The sequence below is a fragment of the Hippopotamus amphibius genome, chromosome 1, assembly GCF_030028045.1.
Source record: "Hippopotamus amphibius kiboko isolate mHipAmp2 chromosome 1, mHipAmp2.hap2, whole genome shotgun sequence".
Lineage (NCBI taxonomy): Eukaryota > Metazoa > Chordata > Mammalia > Artiodactyla > Hippopotamidae > Hippopotamus > Hippopotamus amphibius.
The window spans coordinates 200,609,407-200,635,374 of record NC_080186.1 but is presented as its reverse complement, the minus strand read 5'-3'; the positions used below and the strand labels follow the sequence as shown (position 1 = coordinate 200,635,374).

At 36.9% G+C, this 25,968-nt stretch overlaps 1 protein-coding gene across 12 annotated transcripts in view; it reads right to left on the bottom strand.

Annotated features, from left to right (window-relative positions):
• The window catches only part of MCTP1 (multiple C2 and transmembrane domain containing 1), a 543,089-nt gene that overhangs the window by 357,060 nt on the left and 160,061 nt on the right, over positions 1 to 25,968 (bottom strand). For 8 of the 12 annotated variants that reach the window (XM_057739142.1, XM_057739133.1, XM_057739158.1 and 5 more), the window contains exon 1: positions 1,492 to 1,688. The exons of 3 other annotated variants lie outside the window; for them this stretch is intronic. In XM_057739142.1, coding sequence (XP_057595125.1) covers positions 1,492 to 1,548 — 57 coding nt within the window. In that variant the 5' untranslated portion in view covers positions 1,549 to 1,688. Of the gene's footprint in view, positions 1 to 1,491; positions 1,716 to 25,968 lie in introns of those variants that run through there. One more of the 12 variants, XM_057739125.1, reaches the window with a different exon arrangement.

The following is a 25,968-nucleotide window of genomic DNA, read 5'->3' as shown; positions in this document are numbered from 1 at the left end:
TCCATATTTAAGAATCTGAAACAGTGCAAATTGCAATAAGATATGCTTTCGTCGTAATGTAGATGTATTACATTCTATCTTTTTATTGACATTTAATAATTCACATATAACATAAGGAAAAAAGTCTCAAGCAGAATGCTGAACTCACCAGAATAGCCCTGTCCCTGCCCAGGCAAAAAAGCAGAGTTTTACACATATCAAGCATCAGGATATTCTATTTATAACATCTTGTATTCTCATCTTTTGGGTTATGTGCCTTTTCACTGTGCAAGGTCCCAAAGGCTCTCAGAGTGCTAAGTCATTTTCTTTAAAGTTTTTATTTTCTCATTCAGAATACTGCCTTCAAATATGTTTGGAAGTTGAACTAATTTTAATTTCCCCTCCACAGAAGAGGAAAACCACATGCCTTCCCTTCAACCTTTGCAAAACATGAGTTATTGAATATACATCTGATGGAAAATAATCTCCAAGTTGTAGTTAGAATCTAGCAGTTTTGTAGTGGGCATAATTCTGAATAGAAATGAAGCAATTACTAAGTATGACAGTGGGTCAGTTAAAAAGAAAACGTATTCTAAGGCCAACCGTCATTAAACATACAAAAGCCCCTCAATTCACCAACCACTCACAAATTCATAGCTATAGCCTTCACAATCAAATTAACCTTTTCTACCTTAAAAGAATTCAAAGGTCTTCAATATGATTGTCCAAAGTGATGTGACACCAGACACACCTTTAGCTCTGATTTGATGTCATTTTTTAATCAATAAAAAACCAGGACAACATTCCTGTCTTCCACCCCAACCTTTCTGCAGCAAGCTTCAAGAATTTGAAAAGCAAACCTCTTGTTCACTTCTCTACCCACAGATTTCTCCATCCATACAATGTACATGAGTGTTTCCAACAATTGAGGAAACGGACTGTGATAAACTCATACACATTTTGAAACAAACAGATCAGAAGTTTAAAAATATGATGGCCTTACATTTAAATAAAAAACCAAAGCAAGAGATGCTACTTTTCAACTTTCAACTTTCTAAAAATTAATAAGACCACGTTTTTTTTTTGTAATGGAGAAATACAGTCGTGGAGCAATGACTATTGAGAATAAAATCCAAGTCTAATCATATGAATTTCATGCACTCACACTTCACCTTTAACAGAGATGACAGAGTAGCAAAAAGAAAAAAATAATTCTGGTACAACTTAATCCTTAAGAAAAGAAGAAAACTAAAGCAATACAAAGCTTCTACAATCTTTCCACAGCTCAGGCACTGTACTTTTCATTAAAAACTGTCATACAAGCAATATCAATCTATTAAGTATCTCACAAACGGACTGTACCATAAATTTAAAATTATTTGCATAAGAATCTCAAAGCCACCTTCAAGACCCTATGAGAAGGCATTTTCTGAGGCATGATCACATACTACGACTGCCACATTAATTCAAGGCTGCTACAATACAATGAGTAAACCACAATATAACACGTACCTTATTATAAATAACTGGCAAATTACAGGCACTTTTCAGTTTGCAGCTATATAGCATAGTTGATTAGAAATAAATAAAACATCTTTCACTCCAGTGACAGAACTGCATCTTCAGACTTGGCTTTCTTTACTGAATCCTGGCAAGAGAGGCTGCTCTCCTCCAAGGGCTAGTAGCAGCCTCTTCGCAGTGAGCACTTGCTGCTCTGAACGGCAGCGACTTAGAATGAAAGTAAGAGGAACCCGTGATGTTTAAATACCGTTGCTTCACATTCACAGGATATGACTCAACTCTCTCTCAACCCGTAGGGATAGAGTTTCCCCTTGCAAAACTGTTAGATTACATAACAAACATCACATCTGGGGGCCTCAAAGGTTTACAAACTAAAACTGAACATTTTTCACCTGCTAAGTCAGATGTGCATTTTCAGTCATCCACCTCTTCCCTGTGGCAGAAGCCTCAAACGAAAACTGGAATAATAGCATGGCACAAAGAAAAACTACGCTGCTTGCTCTCCACAGTGAGTTCGTGTAATGTTATTAAATGCCTGTGAACTTGCCAACATCCCTCTGACGGAGATATAAGAAGAGGCACGCTCAAGTCACTAGCATTCCATCAGTGCAAACACACTGCAGGATAAAACTCTATCTTAACATGCAAGAAGAGGCAACTCCGCAAGACGTAACAGAATCTTCTTCACTAAGTAGAGAATGGAAATAGATCTTTGTGGTATCTGCCGCTGATTCCCACAGAAATCCTGTCCTACGCTGTCATTACCCTGTGATGCCAGCTCTGCCTACCTCTCCAACTCAGAGCTCTCCTCTCTTTGTCTTGTGAACACTTCTAAAGGAACATGACTAATGACACAACTCCTCTAGTAAATGTGGCAGTTTTCTGTGCTTTTCTCACCACCCAACACCTCTTAACTCTGAGCTGCATTAAGCTTGATCACACATTGAATTATTATATTTGGACATCTCAGTCAATAAATATTACAGACTTAGATCCTTAGAGAAATCCAATTGCCATCACCATCAGCAAGGACCACAAGATGAAAACACACATGTCAGTAATAGCAAATAGACTGAAACTATCTAGACCAGGACTGTTCAGTAGAAATACAAGGTGAGCCACATATGTGATTTTAAACACTTTAGTCACCACATTAAAGAAGAGAAAAGAAATATGCAAGCTGAATTTTAATAATGTTTATCCTAATATATCTAAAACATTATCATTTCAATCTACAATCAATATAAAATTAATTAAATATTTTACAATTTTTGTACTAGCCTCGGAGAGCGAATGTATATTTTACATTTATAGTACATTTTAATTTGAACCAGCTACATTTGAGTACTCAGTGGCCAATATGTGGCTAGTGGCTACCATACTGCCCAGCACAGGTCTAGAATTTGGGGTTCATTCTTAGTCCTCAGGTTGCAGTTCAGATGCTCTCTCTTCAGAGAAGGCTTCTCTTACCACCTTACCTGAAATGACCTTCCCCAATTACTTCCCATCTCATGATCCTTTACATTTCCTTCACAGCCTGGAATTTTCTTCTTTATTCATTTGTTTACTTATTTATAATCTGTGGCCCCTAACAAGAATGTAAGAAACCTGAGGGCAGGGATCTTGTTGTAGTCAGCATTTTATCCCCAGCCCCTGGCACGGTGATCAGTCCAGAGCAGAATTTAACAAATATTGTTTATTAAATGAATAATAAAATATAGAATTTGTATTATGGATTGCATATTCTAAATAATAGAATATCAAGAAATGCGTTTAAGACCAGGTATCTATCATGTCATTGATACACTCTATCATTATCACTGAACATTTAGCAAACATATTGGGTAACACTTTCCTGAATTGCAAAACTATCTCTTTTTCATAATGTTAATGATCCTCAATCTATACCATGCTTTCTTTTCACACACAATATTATATATGAACAATATACTTGTTTCATTACTCTAGCAAAGATTTTGAAAGATACTTTTAAGAACTCTTCGGTCCTTATGAATCTGGATACCATTAGTAAATCTATTTATCTCCTACTCACAAAAACATAAAATATTATCTATAAGACATCTGTAGTGACAATTATATATTCGCCTGAGCAGCAATGTGCCTCCTCCTTCTAGTAGTATCATAATCCTGATTTTTATCTAGCCAGTCACCCATTCCTCCCTCCCTCTCAATCCATGCGGTTCACATCATGCTGACCTAGCCCCAGAAGTGGGCATGGGACCTAGTCCTGACCAAGCAGTATAAACTACCCACAGAGCCATGGTGATAGGGTCAAGGATGGGCACGTGACCTAAGCTGGTCCAGTGAGAGCCAACCCCTAAACTTCTGCTGACCTTGGGAGAGAGGTTGTAGAGCTTGTAGAATGTAAGTCTGGAACTGCTGGTTGACAGATTTGCTACAGCATGAAGTGAGGTTGTCTGAAAATGAGTGAGACCAACCAAAAAAAAAAAAAAAAACAGAGTCAAAGATGAGAAAGGTGGATAGATTCTGTACAACACTACAGTAGTTCCTAGATCTGGCCATTCATTAAGTTGCATCAGCCCTATGCTGTAATGATGGATGTACTAGAATATTCACTGCAGAATTTTTTGTAATAGTAAAAAACTGGAAACTTTGCAATGGGCCATGAACAGTGGAAGGGTTAAATAAATAATGAGTTGACTATAAGAAGGAATATTATGTAGCTAATAAAAAAAAAAAACGGGCTATCTAGATGCACTGAGATGCAAAGCTCCCTAAAAGACATTAAATGGAAATAACATGTTGCAGAAAAATACAGAATCTCAGTTATGGGTACATAAATTTTTATATACAAAGTCATAGAAAAGGATCCAGGTGACTGCACACCAACTGTGCACAAGTGGTTATGTCTGGGAAAGAGACTTGAAATAAGAGAGTGATGGGGGACGAGGAGAGAGCCAGTTGTTCTGCTTAGTTTATTAACTATTGCATAAGTCTCATAAAATGAAAATGAATTCGTGTACTCAGGTAATCTGAAAAGAACATGTTACTCTCTAAAATAAAATAACAGTTTGATATTTTATATTTCTCATTATAATACATTATTCTCCCTCTAAGTGGACTACTCTTTTTTTTTTTTAAACAACGTAACAAAAATGAAAGTGCTCTTCTCTACCCCATTCTTTTCGTTCTTTACCAGCCCAAATTTATGTATTGTCTAATTTTTCAGTCTGGCTAAAAGAAATGCCAAGAGAGAGACAGGACAGAGAGCGATACGAAAAGACAGGAAGCTACATGAGAATCTCAGGGCACCTTCTAAAATTGGCAAAGTTCTTTGATTTTTTTCTCTTGCCTCCTGAAAGCTCTTTTACTGACCTCATAAAAACACAGCTTGGATTTATTCAACTGTCAACATATCAACAACCAAATATTTATAATAATATGCTCTATATTAATTTCTTTAGTCTTGGATCATAGTAAATAAACTGGCCTATTATCAGCTCACTGAAAGGCTTCTGGTCTCTGAATTGAGCACAATTGCTTTCAAAATTAATATAAAATCTAATCTTTTGTTGCTTTTTTGGCTTGATCTAGTACTCAAAAATCTTCACATTATCTTAGGTACTACCTCCTGCTTTTGCATTCCCCTAGATTTCCACAGTGTTCCCTCCTTAAAAATTACACAGCTAAAGATGCTCAGAGTCTGAGACAGGAGTCAGGGCCCTTTTGATGTTTAGTAAAGCTAACCAGAATTGTAATTTACACAGTGCTGACAAACTGATGTGTTTTTCAAGCAGTGAGTACTGCTCTATTTTATTCTCAAAGCCCACTTATCCTGATAACTTAAACTTCCTATAGAGTCTGTTGATGTTCTCCTTCCAATTTCCTTGCCTCCACTGAAAATCTTAACATTATGCCAAATTTGCTTCAGATTTCCTGGAAGAAATAAAACATTACAGGTACAGTTGAAACCACCATATGCCCCCACCTATTTCCATCTTCTTACATTTCCTCCTAAGGTAAACACTCCATAGGATTTTCTTTTACCATCCCCATACATCTTTTTATATTTTTATCAAATATTTGCATGTTTTAATATTCATAAAATGGTATCATGGTATACAGATGCTTTAATTTTTTCCCTTAGCATTATCTTGAAGTTTCATGTAGTTCCACATAGTTTATTCTTTTTAACTGCTATATAGCATTCCAATCCATGCACCCATTCCCCTGTTGGTAAATTTAGGTTGTCTTTAATTTACTGCCAGTAAACTACTCTAATTCTTGTACACGTGCAAGAATTTCTCTAAAGGTGGATAACAGGGGATAGAATTATAGGCTCATAAGATATGCACAGCTGCACCTTTACTGGAAACTGCCAAACTGCATCCCAACATAATCAGGCTAATTAATATTCAACCAGGCTGTGTATGAGAGTCTTCCTTACACTAGATTCATGCAAAAAAACTCCACAGTATTGATATTCCAGACTCTGGCATTTTTGCCATTTGTTTGTGACTGGTATGTATCTCAGTGTGTTAATTCTGGTTTCCCTAATTACTACTGAAGTTAAGCATTTTATCTAATTATTATTGGCCTTTTCCCTATTGGGTTGTTTGTGTTTCTTTTACTTATTTTTGGGAAGGTCTTTCTATATTAGAGTTCAACTCCTTTGTCAATTATATGAGCTATAGATACCAGCCTTCAGTGTGTGGTTTGTTTTATCACTGTTTACAATATCTTTTGTGGTTTATTATTTTTAAATTTTATGGTTTTCTAATTTAAAACTCTATTTTCCCAGTTAATTTTGTATATTTCTTGAATCAAAAAAATGGTAAAAATTAAGTGTTCCTTAGTTATTATTCCTGAAGCATTCCCAACAATAATGTCAGACTGCATATCTAAAGGAGATCTTAGAAGAACTCCTACCGCCAATGAGTTCAGTTCATCAATTACTGAGTACCTGCCATGTGCCCCACACTGTGCTAGAGAGCACATACATGAAACAATGCATATAATAAAGAAATATGAGGGGGGGGAGTCAAGGGAGGGAATACGGGGATATGTGTATAAAAACAGATGATTGAACTTGGTGTACCCCCCCAAAAATAATAAATAAATAAATAAAATTAAAAAAAAAAAAGAAATATGAAGTCAAATTGAGGGAAAAAAAAAAAAAACCCTTACAAACAGATGATGAGGATGATGAGGATGAAATGGAGAAATAACTATGTGCCAGAGATTATGCTAATTCACCATTTAATTTGGGAGTAGTTTAAGTAAGATGGAGTACATGCTATTGCAAGAGATATACACAAGATGCTATGAAGCAGAGAGAAGACAGTATGTTACTACTTTGTACCCCAAAGATTATTCAAAATATCAAGCAGTCAAATTTGAGGTAGTATAGACCTGTGAGATATAGGAAGATCTACAACTGACATTTCTCTCTTCTCAAGCAAACCTATTTTCCCAAATAGGTCACTCATAAATTAATCCTAATTTATTTAGATTAACAGGAATTAAGGGACAGGTTATTCATTGGATAAAAATGCTTCCTCGGGAGGCGAATTCCTTTTTATAATCAGCAGTCGAATTACATAACAACATTTTCTCCATTCATCCAGAGACAAAAAAAACAAAACAAAAAAACAAAGCCAGTAGTTCTCAGGAATCATAACAAATGACAAATCTTCCTCTATCTGATTATTAATAATTTGTAATACTGAAGTTAAAAATAAGCTCTTATTCCTTAAAGAAATTCCATGGTAAATACATCTGTAAACAAAACATTCATATTGATCACATTTCAAAATACAGTGTTCATATTATAAGTGTAGGTAATATGCAGAGCATTTAAAAAAGTATAGAGTATGAGAGTACTTAATATTTTTCACCCAGGAGGAAGACAGGACCCTTGAGCTGGAAGCAGAGAAGGGTGGTCTGCAGCACCACACACTTCCTGCGGAAAGATTAAGTGTATCCCACTGCCTTGAAGCTATGAGCTTTACACTTCAGTCTTCTATCACTGTAGCCCTCTAGGACTTACAAACGCAAATGCGTTTGCAATTTGTCACTTGGGGGTGGTAGTAAAATGAAGCTGGAAATGAGAAAATAAGACTGCCATTTGAGAATTAACCATTGAAATAAAAATAGAGTAGATCAGAGCATATAGATAAATAAAGGCAAGTTTAATTGTCAGAATGATACAAACACCTAAGGGCGTGTACATTACCAGCAGGTAATGCAGATCAGTTGTCTTGGAACCGGTGGGGACCTGGGTGAACAGACTGAAGAGCAGTACTCAAGCCTCATTGACATCAGACAATCTCTACTCAGCTCCAGAGAATTGACCTCATGTGGGAAAGGCTCAGGAAGGCTAGGTCTCTGGAATTTTCAAATATTTTTTCCAATTATTCTGGTTATGTGAATACTCCTGATTTTTAAGTCTTAGCCTCTATATAGTATAAGACAAGCTAAAGCTTTTGAAAGCCAGATGTACCCATGGGACAGCCAGTCTTGGATCCTCAGACATGACAATAATCTGATTAAACCTACTCATTCTGCCGATAGAAAGACATGGTCCAGACAAGGAAATAGGTACAATCTCAGAAGCAAGCATAGGCCATGGCCATTCAAATGCTGGGAGAAGATGCTCTGGGCTGGTGGCATGTCCCTTATTATTATAAATCTGCCTCTAATTCCATTAAACACATGAGTCTGAGAACAAACTGTCCTCTGACTCCCTACTCACCAAGCTACTTTCTGATTAGAATTTGGTATCCTGTTTACAGACTTCAGGGAGAACTTGCTGGAAATCTGAGGGACTTGAGGAGTAACTCAGGAGCTACATCTACCATTATAAATTAATAAATTGGCAGCCTGGTTAGAGAGGTGGCCTGCCTACAGGCACAAAAAGGGCTGGGTGGGAACACGAGCCACCAGGGCCCAGCAGTTTCACTTCTCGTTGTGAATGGAAATATTGGCATTCTGATTCTGTACATTAGTCATATGAGCTTTGTTAATATAAGCTCAGCTCTGGGGGACAGATGGGCTCTGGAACTGCTGACAAGTGTGGTTTCTGGGCCCATAAGGCTTTGGGCCAGACCATAGATAGTGGCAAATGCCCTAACACAAGCCCACTCTGCAAGGCCTCTTGGGAGCTTAAGTAATTTATCTGACAACCTCACCTTCCCTCCCTCTGCCCCCATGGCCATACCTTTCAAAGGATTCCTATCTGGTTCTATGAAGGTCCAGAAATGACCGAGAAGTGTGAAGTGAAGAATCAAACAGAAAACCCAACGAACACAGAATTCCCACAGAGATGAAAATACATATTTGTAATCATCAGTGCTAGGAAGCAGATATTGTGCTACGTGCTTACTAAAGAGCGTCCCATTTAATCCTCAGAAACTCTGGGAAGCTAGTACTACTTTTGGCAATTATTCTACAAAGGGGAAAACGGAGGCTTAAGGAGGTTAAGTAACCTGACCTCATTTACACAGCCAACAAGTAATAGAGTTGGGATGACAATCCACACCCTTAAACTACGCTCTGTTGTCTGTATGCTTTATTTCACTTCATTGTTTTTTAACAACAAATCTGCACTGTGTACTTATTATACGCCAGGAACTGTCCTAAGTATTTTACCAATATTAACTAATTTCTTCCTCATGATAACCTTATGAAGTGGGCACTAAAATAGCCTCATTCTGATAAGGAAACTGAGGCAAAGAGAAGTAACTTGCCCCAGCGTATACAGCTAGTAAGTGGCATAGCCAGGATTCAAACATAGGCAGTCTGGCTCCAGATTCCACACTTTCCGTCTTGTGCTAGTCTTACAATGTTTCCTTGGAAGAAATGATGAAGGTTCCAATTTCAAATGCTAATTTCTATGCTATTGCAAGTGCAGTTTTTCAGAAGGATAGACAGAAACACAACGGGAAAAATTGATGCCGTATCATTCCTCTTTATTATATATCAATTAGAAAAACTGCAGTTCTTCTATATTTGAGAATTATGAGGCAAGTAACCTCCATAAAATACTATAGGCCTAGATACAATTATTCTTAGGAGATACACCCTAGGAGAGTGACAAATTTAATTCTACAGCTTTTTTCCCTCACTATTGCAGAAGAAATTAAAGGAATACATTTAATTTTTGCATTTATAAATCCTGGGAAGGAAAGACTGGACTATTATTGAGAAATCTAAGATGAATCAAATATTCCAGAGTTTAATTTAAAGGTCATTTTTTTTCTTAGAAATTGAGCAAGCTTAATTTCAGAATAAAAGTGCATTGAACATAAAGAAGTTGATGTGGACACAACCGACGTTAAACCAAACTTTCTGTTAAACTTAAAATGGAACTTTCAGATCCATAAGTTGCCTACTTTTATTAAAAATAATACTTTAGAATTGATTTGGTAAAAATAACACCTTCTGACTCATGTAGTAAATGTGAAGGGAACTTTTCTATTTAAATAGTGAGAAACGGCCTTCATTGGTTTCTATACCACTTAAACATTCCAAGTTAGACCCTCTCAGACAGGATCTAAAAAGTTAACTCGATCCTGAATTCAGAAGATCTGTTTAAGCATGGGATCTGTTGCATTCCCCTATGGTCTCTGCTGTTTGATTAAGTTCATATACTCTTTCCAGAAACTGTCATCTTGGGAGACAGAGCATGCTTCTGAACCAGCTCATAAACTGGCACTCAACAAAAGGAGACAATACCTACAATGCTTTCTTTCTTTCAGTTCTCTATTCTCAAACAGTCCAACCATCTTTGCTTACACAATTCACATAGTCTGGTTATCAAAACTGCTTACCTAGTTTTATACCTGAGAATTCTCAACACAGCCCACACTCAGGACCCTCTCCTGGGGTCCCTTCATATTTCTCTTCTCATTCTCTTGCTACTTCCATTCTTCCTTGCATTGTCTCCATTTCATAGAACAATTTTAGGGATTTTAAAGTAATTTTTGAGGCAATATTCCATGGTTGTTAAAAGAGTAGGAAAAATCTGACTATTTTGGACTTCTGAGGTGGCACAATGGTAAAGAATCTGCCTGCCAATGCAGGGGACACGGGATTGAGCCCTGCCCTGGGAAGATTCCACATGCCACGGAGCAACTAAGCCTGTGCACCACAACTATTCAGACTGTGCTCTGGAACCCGTGAGCCACAACTACTGAGCCCATGTGCCACAACTATTGAAGCCCATGAGCCTAGGGCCCATGCTCCACAACAAAAGAAGCCACTACAATGAGGAGCCTGTGCACCACAATGAAGAGTAGCTCCTGCTCACGGCAACTAGAGAAAGCCCGTGTGCAGCAACGAAGACCCAATGCAGCCAATAAATAAATTAAATAAATAAATAAATTTATAAAAAGAAAAAAAAATCTGACTACTGTATCAGGGCAGCACCAGTCCTGGAACTCCCTGGTCTCCACAGCCAGCCACCAGGGCACCCAGCCCTCCCCACCAGCAGGTCAGCACCAGCCCCAGGACCACCCACCCCAAGGCTGCGGAGCCAAATGCACTGGGATCTGGCCCTACCCACCAGCAGGTCAGCAGGCATAGGACAGTCCTAGCCACCAACCAGGCTGGGGCCAGCCCTGCCTACCAGCACACCCACAGCAGTCAGCCCTGACACAACAGAAGGGCCCACACAGCCCACATGGGTGGTACCCCTAGAGCATATAGATCTGGTGACCAGAGGGGAATGTGCAACTGGACTCCATAGGACATCTCCTACATTAAGGCCACTTCTCCAAGATCAGGAAATGTAAATGACCTATCTAATACATAGAGACAAGTCTGAGGATAAAGCAGAGAATCAGGCAAAATGGAGACAGAGGAACACGTTCCAAATGAGGTACCAAGTCAAAACCTCAGGGAAAAAAAAAAGGTTGGAACACCTGTTCCATGGAGTTCCAAGTAATATTCTCAACAAACTCAGGAGAAGAGTGAGAAGTTTAAAAAAAAAGTTAGAAAATATAAAGAAGATCCAAACACAGCTGAAGAATATAATAACTTAAATAAAAAATAAACTGGAAGGAATCAACAGTAGATTAGATGATAGAAAAGGAATGGAGCAGTGAACTGGAAGACTGAGTGGTGAAAATTATTCAAGTTGAACAGAAAAAAAACTGTTTTTAATGAGTATAGTTTGCAAGACCACTGGAACAACATCAAGTGTACTAAGATTTGAATTATACTCCCAGAGGGAGGAGAGAGAGAGAAAGGAGCAGAGAACTTATTTGAAGAAATAATAGCTGGAAACCTTAACTGGGGAAAGGAAACAGACATCTAGAAAGCACAGAGAGTCCCAAACAAGATGAACCCAAGAAACTTAATAATTTAAAAATTAAAGATAAAGAGAGAATCTTAAAAACAGGAAAAGGAAAGCAGCTAGTTATGTACAAGAGAATTTCCATAAGACAATCAGCTGACTTTTTTAGCAGAAACTTTGCAGGCCAGAAGGAAGTGGCACAATGTATCAAAGTGATGAAAGGAAAAAAATCTACGACCAAGAATATGCCACCTGGCAAGGTTATCATTCAGATTTGAAGGAGAGATAAAGAGTTTTATAGATAAGCAAAAGAGTTCAGCACCACTAAATCAGGTATACAAGAAATGTGAAGGGGACTTCTCTAAGCAGAAAAGAAAAGACCACAGCTAGAAATATAAAAATTACACAAGGAAAAATCTCATTGGTAAAGGCAAACATGCAGTAAAGGTTGTTGATCAACTGGTTAAAAGAGAAAAATAGTAAAGTCATCCATATCCACAATAAGTAGTTAAGGAATACACAAAACAAAAAGATGTAAAATATGATGTCAAAAACAATAAATATGAGGGTGATGAGTAAAAATGAAGGATGTTAGAATGTGTTTGAACTTAAGAGATCATCAACTTAAAATAATCACTTATATATAGAGGTTGTTACATATGAACTTAACCATAACCTAAAAATCTAGAACAGATACACACAAGAGAAAGGAATCCAAACATAACACTAAAGATAGTTATTAAATCACAAGAGAGCAAAAGAAGAACAAAGGAACAAAAAAGAACTGCAGAACACCCAGAAAACAATTGATAAAATGGCAATAAGTACATACCCATCAATAATTACTTTAAATGTAAATAGACTAAATGTTCCATTCAAAAGACACAAAGTGGCTGAATGGATAAAAATCCAAGACCCATATATATGCTGCTTACCAGAGACTCACTTCCAATCTAAAGACATATAGACTGAAAGTGAGGGGATGGAAAAGTGTCTTCCATGTAAATAGAAATGAAAGGAAATCTGGAGTATTAATACTGATATCAGACAAAACAGACTTTAAAACAAACACTGTAACAAGAGACAAAGAAGGACATTACATAATGATCAAGGGATCAATCCAAGAAGATATAACAACTATAAATATATATGCCCCCAACATAGGAGCACCTAAATATATAAAGTAAATATTAACAAACATAAAGGAAGAAATTGACAGTAACACAACTATAGTAGGGGACTTTAACGCCTCACTATGTCAATGGACAAATCATCTAGACAGAAATTACAAGGAAATACTGACCTTAGACTACATATTAGATCAGATGGACTTAATAGATATATATTTACATTTCATGCAAAGGCAGCAGAACACGCACTCTTTTCAAATGCACTTGAAAAATCCTCTAGGATAGGTCACCTGCTAAGACATGAAACAAGTCTCAATAATTTAAGAAGACTGAAATCATATCAAGCATCTTTTACAACCACAAGGTATGAGGCTAGAAATCAACCACAAGAAAAAAGCTGCAAATAACACAAACAACTGAAGGCTAAACAATATGCTATGAAATAACCAGTGGGTCATGGAATAAATCAAATAAGAATAAAAAATACCTGGAGACAAATGAAAATGAAAACACAATGGACCAAAATCTATGGGATGCAGCAAAAGCAGTTCTAAGAGGGAAGTTTACAGTGATACAAGCCTACCCCAGGAAAAAAGAAAAACATTAAATAAATAATCTAACCTTACACCTAAAGAAACCAAAAAAAGAAGAACAAAAGCCAAATTTAGTAGAAGGAAAGAAATCATAAAGATTAGAGCAGAAATAAATAAAATAGAGATTAAGAAAACAGAAAAGATCAATGAAACCAACAGCTGATTCTTTGAAAAGATAAGCAAAATTAGTAAATCTTAAGCCAGATTCATCCGAAAAAAGAGAGAGGGCCACAATAAATAAAATCAGAAATGAAAGAAGTTACAACTGACCCTACAGAAATAGAGGGATCATAAGATATTACTATGAACAATGACACACCAACACAATATACAATGTAGAAAAAATGGATAAATTCTTAGAAATGTACAATCTCCCAAGACTGAATCAGAAAGAAAGAGGAAATATGAAGAGATCGATTGTCAGCAGTGTAATTGAATCAGTAATAAAAAGAACTCCCAACAAAAAGAATCTAGGACTAGATGTCTTCAGAGGTAAATTCTACCAAACATTTAAAGAAAAGTTAGCACCTAGCCTTCTCAAACTATTGCAAAAAATTGAAGAGGAAAGAATACTTCTACAAGGCCAGCATTACCTCATTCTACAAGGCCAGCATTACTCTGATACCAAAATCTGACAAACATACCACAAAAAAAAAAAAAAAAAAAAGAGCTGGAGAAGACAATTCCCAGCAGTAGGACTATACTTTAATGAAGAAACTGGCAGCATGAGCCTGGCTAAATTTCTTAATTGCTACAGGCTAGTGATTGCTATGTGCCTCTTGCTTTCCCCTCCTTGGGAGTGTCTACAGCAGTTTACCTATGCCTGTCCTGCCATTGAAAGTTGGGTGTTGTGGGGAGTGAGGGAAATGGGGAAATACTGTTCAAAGCGTACAAAGTTTCATTTATATAGGATGAACAGGCTCTGGGAATCTAGTGTACAGCATGGTGACTAGACTTAATAATACTATATTGTATACTTGAAATTTGCTAAAAGAGTACATCTTAAATGTTCTCACCACACGAAAGAAAATAACTATGTGAGACAATTGATATATTAATTAGTTTGATTGTGATATCACTTTACACTGTATACATATATTAAAACATCATATTGTAGATCATTAAATACATACAATTTCTATTTGTCAATTACACATCAATAAAGCTAAGAATTAAAGAAAAGAAAGTTGGGCATGGTGGGGCAAATAACCTGTCTCACATTCACAGTTCCTCAGATTTAAGAGCTGTGCTTAAAGCACTACACTGAAGGAGTCTAATCTTCACCAGGACCTTAAATCATAAAAAAAAAAAACCTAGTGGATGTTTAGATTTGAGAATCTTGGGGAAGAAGATGAGTATATTTGGTATGTGAAGAGGATGTGAGTTGTAGCTGCATGGTAGATTATGGATTTACATTTTCCAAAGAGGCACAAAAAAAATCTCTCCGTTTGCACATGCTCTTCTTGCAATGTGATGGACACTCCTACCGTCCAGAGGTGATGAGAGATTTCTTGACCTTAAGCAGAACTGTGACTACAGCAGAAATGATGCTATGTGACTTCTCAGAGTAGGTCATAAAACCTGGTACACAGTCCATCTGGTTGTCTCATGGTCTTGCTCTTAGAACCCGGACACCACAACACAGGAAAGCCAAGGACCCCTTGCAGAGGCCCATATGGAGAAAAGCTGGTCTATAGCCCCAGCTGAGCTCCCTGCCAAGGGCCAGCACCAACTTTCCAAGTGTTTGCATAAACCATTTTAAAAGTGGATCTTCCAGCCCCCAGTTGAGTGATATTGCGTGGAGCAGAGACAATCTGCTCTTACCAAGCCCTCCCCAAACTGCATAATTGATGAACAAAATATATGGCCGATGCTGTCTTAAGCTACTAAGTTTTGGGGTAGTGTGTTATGCAGCAAAGCACAACTGGAGTACCTCTTACTGTTTTCCTTGCCTCCTGTCTTTTGTTTCTCCTCATTCCACATGAACTTTCTAGACAATAAAGCTGATCAAGTTATGTCCCAGGCCTTTCTCTTTTTTTTCCCATTTGGATCTCTGCCACTAAATTGTATTCACCTCAAGATCATAAATGATTTCTTAACTTTATACAAATATTAAACATTTACTGAATAAATCAATTATCAAAATATTTTGTTCCTAGAACTTTAATAGGATCTATAATGGAGTCTTGACTTATAACGTAAATTATGCAAAACTGAATCACCAAATTAACAATACTGATATCCCTTTAATGAATCAAAGGAAAAAATTTTAAATGTTTCAAATGTTAAAATAGTTTGTACATATAAACTGAGAGACATCCCTGATGAAAATAGCTTGTGACTAAGAAAATATGGTGTGAAAATCACTAACATTTCTTCATAAACAGATGTTACACTGTTTTGCTTAAACCTTAATAATCTGATTTTGATAAGTACTGAACTATAAATACATAGTTCTGCTTTATCACATAAAATATGGAATTATAAGCAATTGTCAACATCTCAAGTATAATATTTGCTATTACCATTTCTGAGAATCTAAATCTTCTGTTATCACTATATACCATGTATATTTTTTCTAAATATTCCTTCATTCCTTCTGTAATACACAACCACACCACCACTCCCAAATTACCTCTGTAAAAAAATTCCTGGTATTTGCACTTTTTTTTTTGCTTTGCATCTTACTGATTAGTTCTTCCCAAGGCAGACTATTTTCCTTTTATTATTTACGTTAGATTTTTATAACACATTTCCTCCAAGGAGTTTAAGATGTTTGGCATACAAGAGGTGTTTTTGCTTTTGTTTTTTATAATGAACATCTTCCAGGCATTGCAATAGCAAAGAACAACAGTTAGGAGGAAAAGATCACAGAGCAAGGGACAGAGTAGCAAGGTCAGAAGTGAAGTGGAGCTGGTTTATTTGTAGAGCAGTGAGAACTCAGGGAATTGTGAAAATAACTGCATTTAAACCACTTTCAACTTTATAGTGCTACCCGTGGGAAAAGAAGGTGTTCTGATCTCTCATCTTAACTTCACTTCTGCCAGTCACATATTTGTGTCAAGATAACTGATTAGAAATTGAATAGTAATCCCTGCTCCTTGTACATTACGCTGGATTTGGGCAAGGGCTGGGCAGCCTGAAGTCAACGACGCTATTTGACTTTCCCCATATATTTAAACTCATTGAAGAAATGGATACATCATATTGTGGGGTAGTGGGGAGTGGTGACAGTGGATTTGAAATAAAGGGAGGCACAGAGTTCTGTGGGTTCCTTGCCCTGAAGGTTGACAAGACCTCCAAGGGGAAGACTGTCACATTTACAGAAGTAGGGACCTCAGACACTCTGAATAGGGACTAAGAGTTAGAACTAAGCTGACTTAAGGACAGTAAAGACATACGGACAGAGACTCATTTAAAAATGCCACATCTTGGGCAAAACAAAATTAGAGAAGCACATGCCAGTCTTCCATCCGTACCACACAAGAGTATTCAAGAGTTTCCACTGCGGATACTGTGACTTCTTAAGAGAAATTTTTGATAGGAGGAAAAAAAAGGAAAGAATTTCAACAGCTTCTTTAAAAGGGAACTGAGGACCCCGTTATAGCTAGTGGACAAAACACCAAAGACTTTTTCATTCTCAAGCAAGTTAAAAGGAAATCCTCAATTGCTTGTTCAGTTGGATACAGTTATACGTTTACAAAAGGAATCAATCTCTTAGAACCCGTACCGCTTCAGCTGGTAACGACACAGAAACTTCCAAGAGGAGTCATCACAGAATACTCAGCTTCTGCCTTGCTGAGAGCCTTAGACGTGGAGAAGGAAAGGGGAGAAAGACACAGAGTGCGTGTGAAACAATCTGTGAAGAAACAAAAGTGAGAAGGGGAAAAGCAAAGAGTTGTTTCAAAATGTACTTGAGAAACTGGGTCTGCTTTAAAAGAATCTCCATAAATGGAAGAACCTCTAATTCTTACAGCATACTAAAGCACAAAAGCTTTCAGCATCTTTCAGAGCTACATGAAATAAATGGGAGCAGAACTTCAGGAACAAAAGCTAAATACCACAGAAGGCCTGAAATACCTTTTTTATAAAGGGCACAATTTTAACTGTAAAGTCTTTTCATGAATATTGAATGGGGAGAAAGAGAAAGAATCAACTGAATTTTCAGAATAGCTCTCAACCCATCAATGAATATCATATCATTCAAAACTATATATCATATACAACATTGTTCTAAATGGCTCTATTGGGAGCCCTCGCTACACAGTTTTGTGTGATTCCATCATGTTTTTGCTTTTTCATAGTGTTTAAATGCACTATGCATTAAAATTGTTCAAGCACACATATGTAATAGGACTTAAGGGCTTATTATTTTTAATAATTTCCCCTGACTTATAATGATAACCAATGTCTATTTTTACATACTAGGAAAATTCTGAAAATTACAGTTTAAAAATTGCCAATAATTCCAACTGTTACAAATAACTAATGTTAACACATTTATGTCCTTAACAAATATTTATTGAGCATCTCCTTTGTGCCAGGCCTGTCTTAGAATAAAGATACAGCAGGATTTCCATACTAGTGAGAAGAGACAGAAAATGAAACTATAAGCAAATAAATATTAAATACTAAAAAATATGAAGAAAATAAAATAGGCTAATGTGAAAGTGAGTGACTGGCAGGTGGGAGAGGGAAGAGCTTGAGGTGGCAGAGAAGAATTGGTCACTTGGACAAGGTAACCTTTGAGCAGAAAGCCAATTGATGAGAAGGAAGCAGGGGCGGCAAGACCCAGGAGAAGACTGTTTACAGAACATAGACCAGTACAAGTGAAGCCTATTTTTGCCTATTTTTAAATATGGGGGGTGGGGAGGTGGGTCAGATATGGCAGGGATGTTGGAATTACCAGACTGGGAATTTAAAACAACCATGATTGATATGCTATGGGATCTAATGGGAAAAGCAGACAACATGCAAGAACAGATGGGTAACGTAAGCAAAGAGATAGAAATTCTTAAAGAAAAAAAAAAAAAAAACACGAAAAGAAATGCCAGAGATCAAAAACACCATAACAGAAAGGAAAGCCTTTGATGTGCTCATTAGTAGACTGGACATGGCTGAAGAAAGACTCTCTGAGCTTGAGACTATGTCAATAGAAACTTCCAAAACTGAAATGCAAAGAGAAAAAAAGATTGAAAAAAAAAAAGCAGCACAGAATATCCAAGAACCGTGGGACAACTACAAAGTGTACCTACCTGTAGTGTAATTGGAATACCAGAAGGAGAAGAGAAAAAGGAAGAGAAGAAATATTTGAAGCAATAATGACTGAGAATTTCCCCCAAATTAATGTCAGACACCAAACCACAGATCCAGGAAGCTCAGAGAACACCTAACAAGATAAATGGAAAAAGAAAAAAAAGAAAAAAGAAAACAGAAGGAATGATAGAATTAGTATTCTTTAAAAGAATAATAAACAAAAAGTCCATATCTGATATATTTGTTTTAAAATGTTTCATATCCTGAAACAAAACTCTCTTATTTCAAAATTAATATTTTTTCCTATCAAGAGGTGAAATAGCATACACAAGGGAAAAAACATCTTACTTCTTTTTGGTTCGTTCACGGAAAGAGTAATCTATGTGACACACACAAAGTCCACTCTTAAAGTAAAAATTTTCCTGTATGTATGTTTTTCGGTACAACAAATGTAATGAGGATTCTGAGCCAGAACCAGGGGTGTGAGTGATTCACTGCTGCCCCTACCAAGAGTGCAGTCCATCTGTCAGGTTGATCCTGACTATGGGTGGCAGGCAGTGTGTGTGCCCAGGACAGGGTGCCGTGGAGGCAGAAGTTCCCCCGGCAGAGAGAAAATCAGATTCAATCTGTAGAGTCAGACTGAAACTGCAGCAGGAGGTGATCCCACTTTTCCTGCAGTTCCCAGATTTCCTATGGGAAATGCCGTCTGCTTGCATGGGTATCAATGGAGAGGATAAAAATGGAGAACCTAAGTTACACATGAACGGGCTAAGGAGTTAATTAAACCAAGGAAACCCTATCAAAGACTAAGTAATTGCCTTCAATGGTTTCTAATTCTAGGTGACTGATAGATAGCTGTTCTTTGTGACCTCACAAATAATACAGTATTTCATCCACTAGATCATGGCTCTTAGGCCAGGGACTGTGTTGTGGTTTGTTTTATTTTTTTTCCTCACCACAATTTCTTACTTCTCTTTGTATTCGCTTATGAGGCAATGTAACTTTGTAGCTCCTCCTATGAAGAGGTAGAATTTACTCTCTTTCCTTTTGAATGGAGTCTGGCCTTGTGACTTGCTTTGAATGACAGCACGCAGCAGAAGTAATGATGTGTTCGTTCCAAGCACAGCCCTCAAGAGGCCTTTGCTCTTGCAAACTTTAATATGTGAACAAGCCCAGGCTGGCTGGCTGAGGGATGAGACCACTTGAACCAGAGACAGGCAGCTGAGGCCATTCTGCCTAGCCAGCTTCAGCTGACCCAAAAGCTACCTGCAGATGCACAAGTAAGCCAAGTGAACACCAGAACAAAAGCCCAGCTCAGCCCAGCTCAGCACAGACAAAATGCTACCTTACAGAACTAACAAAATAAATGGCTGTTGTATGAAGCTACAAAGTTTACAAGTGGTTATTCATGCAGCAAAAGCTAACTGCTACACCACATTTAGTAACAATCATAGTGTCAGGCATTTAGAAAGCACACATCGCAAGATGGATAAGTATGTTGTTGAATAAATTAACTCATCTAACAGAATGCCCACGGTATGCCAGCTGTGCTACGTATGAGGATACACAGAGAACAGACGTGGTCTCCGTCATCAAGGAGCTTTCAGGGGAGAAGAGATAAATAATTAAATGGTATTTACACAAGGTATTGTAGCAATCCATGATAGTGGTACATTCAGGAAAATTCGGGAGATGCCCAGGACCCAGACTAGGAGTAGAGGTCAGAGGAAGCTCCTTGAGGAGGTGATACATTAGCTAAGTATTTTTTAAAAATGAGCACAGTGGCTAGCTGAAGAAGTGGAGGGTGTGCAGGTATGTGTACACCATACAAATGAAGAGAAAAGCATGGAAGGCTACAAACTAAACTGCTCAGGAGAATGGGACGCGAGTGTGAGAGGGGAAGAGGATTAATTTTTAGTGTTGCTCTGTTACCAGCTATGGAGATCTCAGAAAATTACCTCCGCTAAGTATTTTCTCATCAGCAAATTAGGACACAAGTTGCACTTGGCACATAGAGTTGTTCTGAGCAATACATAAAGTAATCTATGTATCTGTTAATCCCAAATTCCTAATTTATCCCTCCCTCCTCCTCCCCCTCGGTAACCATAAATTTGTTATCTACATCTGTGAGCCTGTTGCTGTTTTTTGTTTTTTTTATTTTTTTTATTTTTTGGGGGTACACCAAGTTCAATCATCTGTTTTTATACACATATCCCTGTATTCCCTCCCTTCCTTGACTCCCCCACCCTCAAGTCCCCCCCACCCTCCCCGTCCCAGTCCTCTAAGGCATCTTCCATCCTCGAGTTGGACTCCCTTTGTTATACAACAACTTCCCACTGACTATCTATTTTACAGTTGGTAGTACATATATGTCTGTGCTACTCTCTCGCTTCATCTCAGTTTCCCCTTCACCCCCCGCCCCCTCCCATACCTCGAGTTCTCCAGTCCATTCTCTGTATCTGCGTCCTTGTTCTTGTCACTGAGTTCATCAGTACCATTTTTAGATTCCGTATATGTGAGTTAGCATACAATATTTGTCCTTCTCTTTCTGACTTACTTCACTCTGTATGACAGACTCTAGGTCTATCCACCTCATTACATATAGCTCCATCTCATCCCTTTTTATAGCTGAGTAATATTCCATTGTGTATATATGCCGCATCTTCTTTATCCATTCATTTCTTGATGGGCATTTCGGTTGCTTCCATGTTCTGGCTATTGTAAAGAGTGCTGCAATAAACATTATGGTACACGTTTCTTTTGGGATTCTGGTTTTCTTTGGGTATATGCCCAGTAGTGGGATTACTGGATCATAGGGTAGTTCTATTTGTAGTTTTTGAAGGAACCTCCAAATTGTTTTCCATAGTGGCTGTACAAACTTACAGTTTGTACACCAACAGTGCAGGAGAGTTCCCTTTTCTCCACACCCTCTCCAACATTTGTTGTTTCCAGATTTTGTGATGATGGCCATTCTGATTGGTGTGAGGTGATACCTCATTGTGGCTTTGACTTGCATTTCTCTGATGATGAGTGATGTTGAGCATCTTTTCATGTGTGTGTTGGCCATCTGTATGTCTTCTTTGGAGAAATGTCTATTTAGGTCTTCTGCCCATTTGTGGATTGGGTTATTTGCTTTTTTGGTATTAAGCTGCATGAGCTGCTTGTATATTTTGGAGGTTAATCCTTTGTCCGTTGTTTCATAGGCAATTATTTTTTTCCCATTCTGAGGGTTGCCTTCCTGTCTTGTTTATGGTTTCTTTTGCTGTGCAAAAGCTTTTAAGTTTCATGAGGTCCCATTTGTTTATTCTTGATTTTATTTCCATGATTCTAGGAGGTGGGTCCAAAAGGATCTTGCTTTGATGTATGTCATAGAGTGTTCTGCCTATGTTTTCCTCGAGGAGTTTTATAGTGTCTGGCCTTACATCTTGTTGCTGTTTTGTAAATAAATTCATTTGTATCATTTTTTTTTTTTTTAGATTCCACATATAAGTGATACATGATATTTGTCTTTCTCTGACTTACTTCCCTTAGTATGATAATCTCTAGGTCCACACTACTATATATAAAATAAACAAGGACCTACTGTGTAGCACATTCAAGATCTTGTAATAACATATAATGGAAAAGAACCTAAAATAGAATATATACATTTATATATATAAAACTGTATCACTTCGCTGTGCACCTGAAACTAACAATATTGTAAATCAACTATACAAAAAATAATAAACTATGTAAAGTGCTAGCATAGTGCCAGCATGTAATATATACTTAATAAATAAAGGCTGTCTCTTATTGTTTTTATTGTCGTTACCATAAGCACATGCTTCTTTGGATTTAAAAGTATCAATATTTCAATAAAGTATAAAACAAATCCTAACCCAAGAGATCACTGCACACTACAAATTATATGTAAATCTTGGAAAGAAGCAAATTTTTTATCTGAATTTTTATATTGTGTTTCTGTAATCAGTACAAATCAATAAAAGTGGAAAAAAGGTTTGCCAGGCAGAAAGAACAGCAAGTATAAAATGGGGCCGTGTGAAACTGCTTGGCACATACGTAGGATGGCAAATGCCAAATGTAACCAAAATGTAATGTGCCAGGGACAGGGTTCTGATAGATGAGGCAGGGAGAACAGCAAGAGCCAGGTCATGACGGACCTCACAGATAAAGAAGAGTTTAGAGTTTATTCCAAAGGCAATGGGGGGCCATTTCTACCTCTTATTAGGATTAACATCGGCGGCAGTTTTCTGGGAAAATGATCAAAAGATACACTTGCTGTTTAAGTAGGGGTGAGATGACAGCATTGCATTCATTCAACTTTATTCAACAATGATTTCTGAGTGTCTTCTGTCGATCAGTACTTCTCCAACATAGGTGATTCCAAGTAATAAGATTCAGGTCCTCTTCTGAGACGATTTCCAGACTAGTAGATCAGACAGCCTTGGAAACATTGCTGCAGCTCAATGTGCTATTTTGTAATAGGAACATGGATCAAGTTCTATGAGTGTAATAGGTTGGAAGTACTAATTCTGGGGGATGGGGATGGGCAGGAATGTCAAGGACAAAGATTTGAGTGGTGCATTGAATGAAATAGGACCCCAGCCCTGTCCATTTCTGTGATCTCCAATCTCCCTAGAGACTACTCCTTCCTGTAACCCTCTCCATCATATCAAAGTACCATTTCTGCTCCTTCATCTACTGCTTGTGATTGCCAAAGTGACTGCCTTAGGCACTGATAATAAAAGGAATAATACAATTATTTATATTATATAACCTGGGCCCAACAGGTTATATAATATATAACCTGTATTTTTAGATTTACCTCATTCCCAAGTCCCAGAAGTGAAATTTTGCAACTTTTCCCTTTCTTAATGGGACTCAAACTTATCATACCTCTCTAAACTCAGTTAGTCAATCAACCAGACAATTCATCAAAAATCCAACTTTGAACTCCATGGCCCTCAATTTCATTCAAGGTCAGATCATACATGAAAAGCCACATTATGATGTATCCCATAAAATGTGAATGTTTGGTAAAAGAGAAAGCCACAGAAAAAATTTTAAGAAGCAAATGTCAACATGAAAAACTCTGAAGAGCTTTTGTTATTATATGGTTTACTACGGTGATTTCAGTAAGAGCAACCACTGGCCACCTCTCCAATCCCCAGACATAAGCAGCCACCACAGCTGGCGGCATGCAGGGACCCTTCTCACCAGGGACCCTCACCTACGGATCCGTATTTTCAAGTTTTATATTTGTGTGCAGTTTCTGTTCATCTGCACCACAATGTGTACTTTCATTACGTTGACTATTTTAATTTAGTTACTATACCAAAATCTACTGCAAGAATAAGTGTATGCTAAAGAAAAGATACTATGGGTTTTCTTATAAACACTAGGAAAACTTCCAAGCAGTTATCAAATTTCTGACTAGGTTGGGAAAGTTAAACCATCATCTTCAACATCTAGTGACGCTTCCTTGCTTTTGTAAAACCTCTGTCATCAAATGCACATTTAAAGGGGCAGGATTATAGATGAGATTAATACAAAATAATGTTCTTTTAAATCACTGAAATCCTCTAAGCTCCTCCTTTACCACTTTCTATTATGAAAAAAATTTATTTGTACATATTCATGTGTGCCATTGAAAGATATCTCAAGTGGTAGTAAAAACATTTCTTTAACATAGAACTGTAACAATCTATTCCAGTATGCTGTATATATTTTGTGTAATTCTCATACTTAAGAAACCCTCCATGAATGAAAGCTGCTTTAGCACCTCTTGGCCAGTAATAAGTTATAGAAGTAGGATTTGAACTCAACCACTCCAGCTCCAAGACTATACTCTTAACCACCATGGTATATGCCTCACTACCACTGAAGTTGAGGCTGATATTCCTAAAAACATAGGAAGTACTTACTACGTATTAGTTATTATTATTTTTATTGTTTCACCTGATTACATATGTGTATATATACACACACATATGAGATATATACATAAATGTGTATATAACTATGATAGATTTATACATCTGTGGTATATAATATATATACACCTGTAATAATTTTTAAAAATCAATGCAATGAATAAAAAAAACTAATCAAAGGAGAAAGACAATTACAATATTACAACTAAATGAAGAAATTAAGACAGAAAAACATATTGATATATGACTATTTCTGCTCTGTGTTTTCTTTGCTCTTCTATGGGCATTTATTTTGTTTTGATGAACAGATCTGACCCACAATGACTGTAAAAACAGTACAAAAGTGATAATACTGAATCAGATCTTCCATAAAGAAATAAAAGAATAATATCATGCTAAACATTAAGATGAAAGTTGGTGGAGGCTCAAGTAACCTTCTAAGGTATCTTCCAGGAAATAACAACAACAAAACAATAACAACAATGATAATAAAACCAATTATTAAAGAATGGTGAGAATCCCTTCTTTCTTAGAAAGCATACACAGCACTACACATTTAACAATCATAATCCTCATGTGGGTCTTTATGCACCCACATTAAATTCATTAAATTTAATGAATTTAAATAATACAAAGACTCACCATTTATATTTTATAGGAAAGGTTCTATATAAAATAGAAAATACTTGCCTAAAATTTGATATAATTTGCTGAAAGAAAAATTTTCCGTTTAACTACTTTAATTTGGACTTGAATATTTAGAAAATTAAATTATAGACAATATAAATAAAGCAATATTATTTGGTTATAACTGTATATTCCATCACAGTGAAAGTTTATTTATATTCAAGAAATAATTGATAGGAAATTTAAAGATCAATTAATCTTTTCCAATAAATTAAAAAATATTTAAACATGAAATAAGAGTAGAATACTGATATATGAATTTACTCAACATCTAAGTGTAATGAAAACAAGTTTATTTGAATATTCATTGAAATTTTATTACACTCTGCTAAAGCAAAACCTTACTTTCCAATATTTTTAATTCGTACAATTTCTCCAGACATTCATGAAATGACAATACAAGTCAAAGTCCGCAGGAAGTACTGTCTCAGGAGTAATAGAGGGCCCCACACAACAGGCAAGTACACCTTCTATTTGCAAACCAAGGGGAGAAAGAGGAAGGTATGCTGTTAGGGTTCAGAGTTTTTGATATGGCTCTACTTCTCCTGACCTCATGAACATAAGATAGTACCTTAACTCAGGGTCAA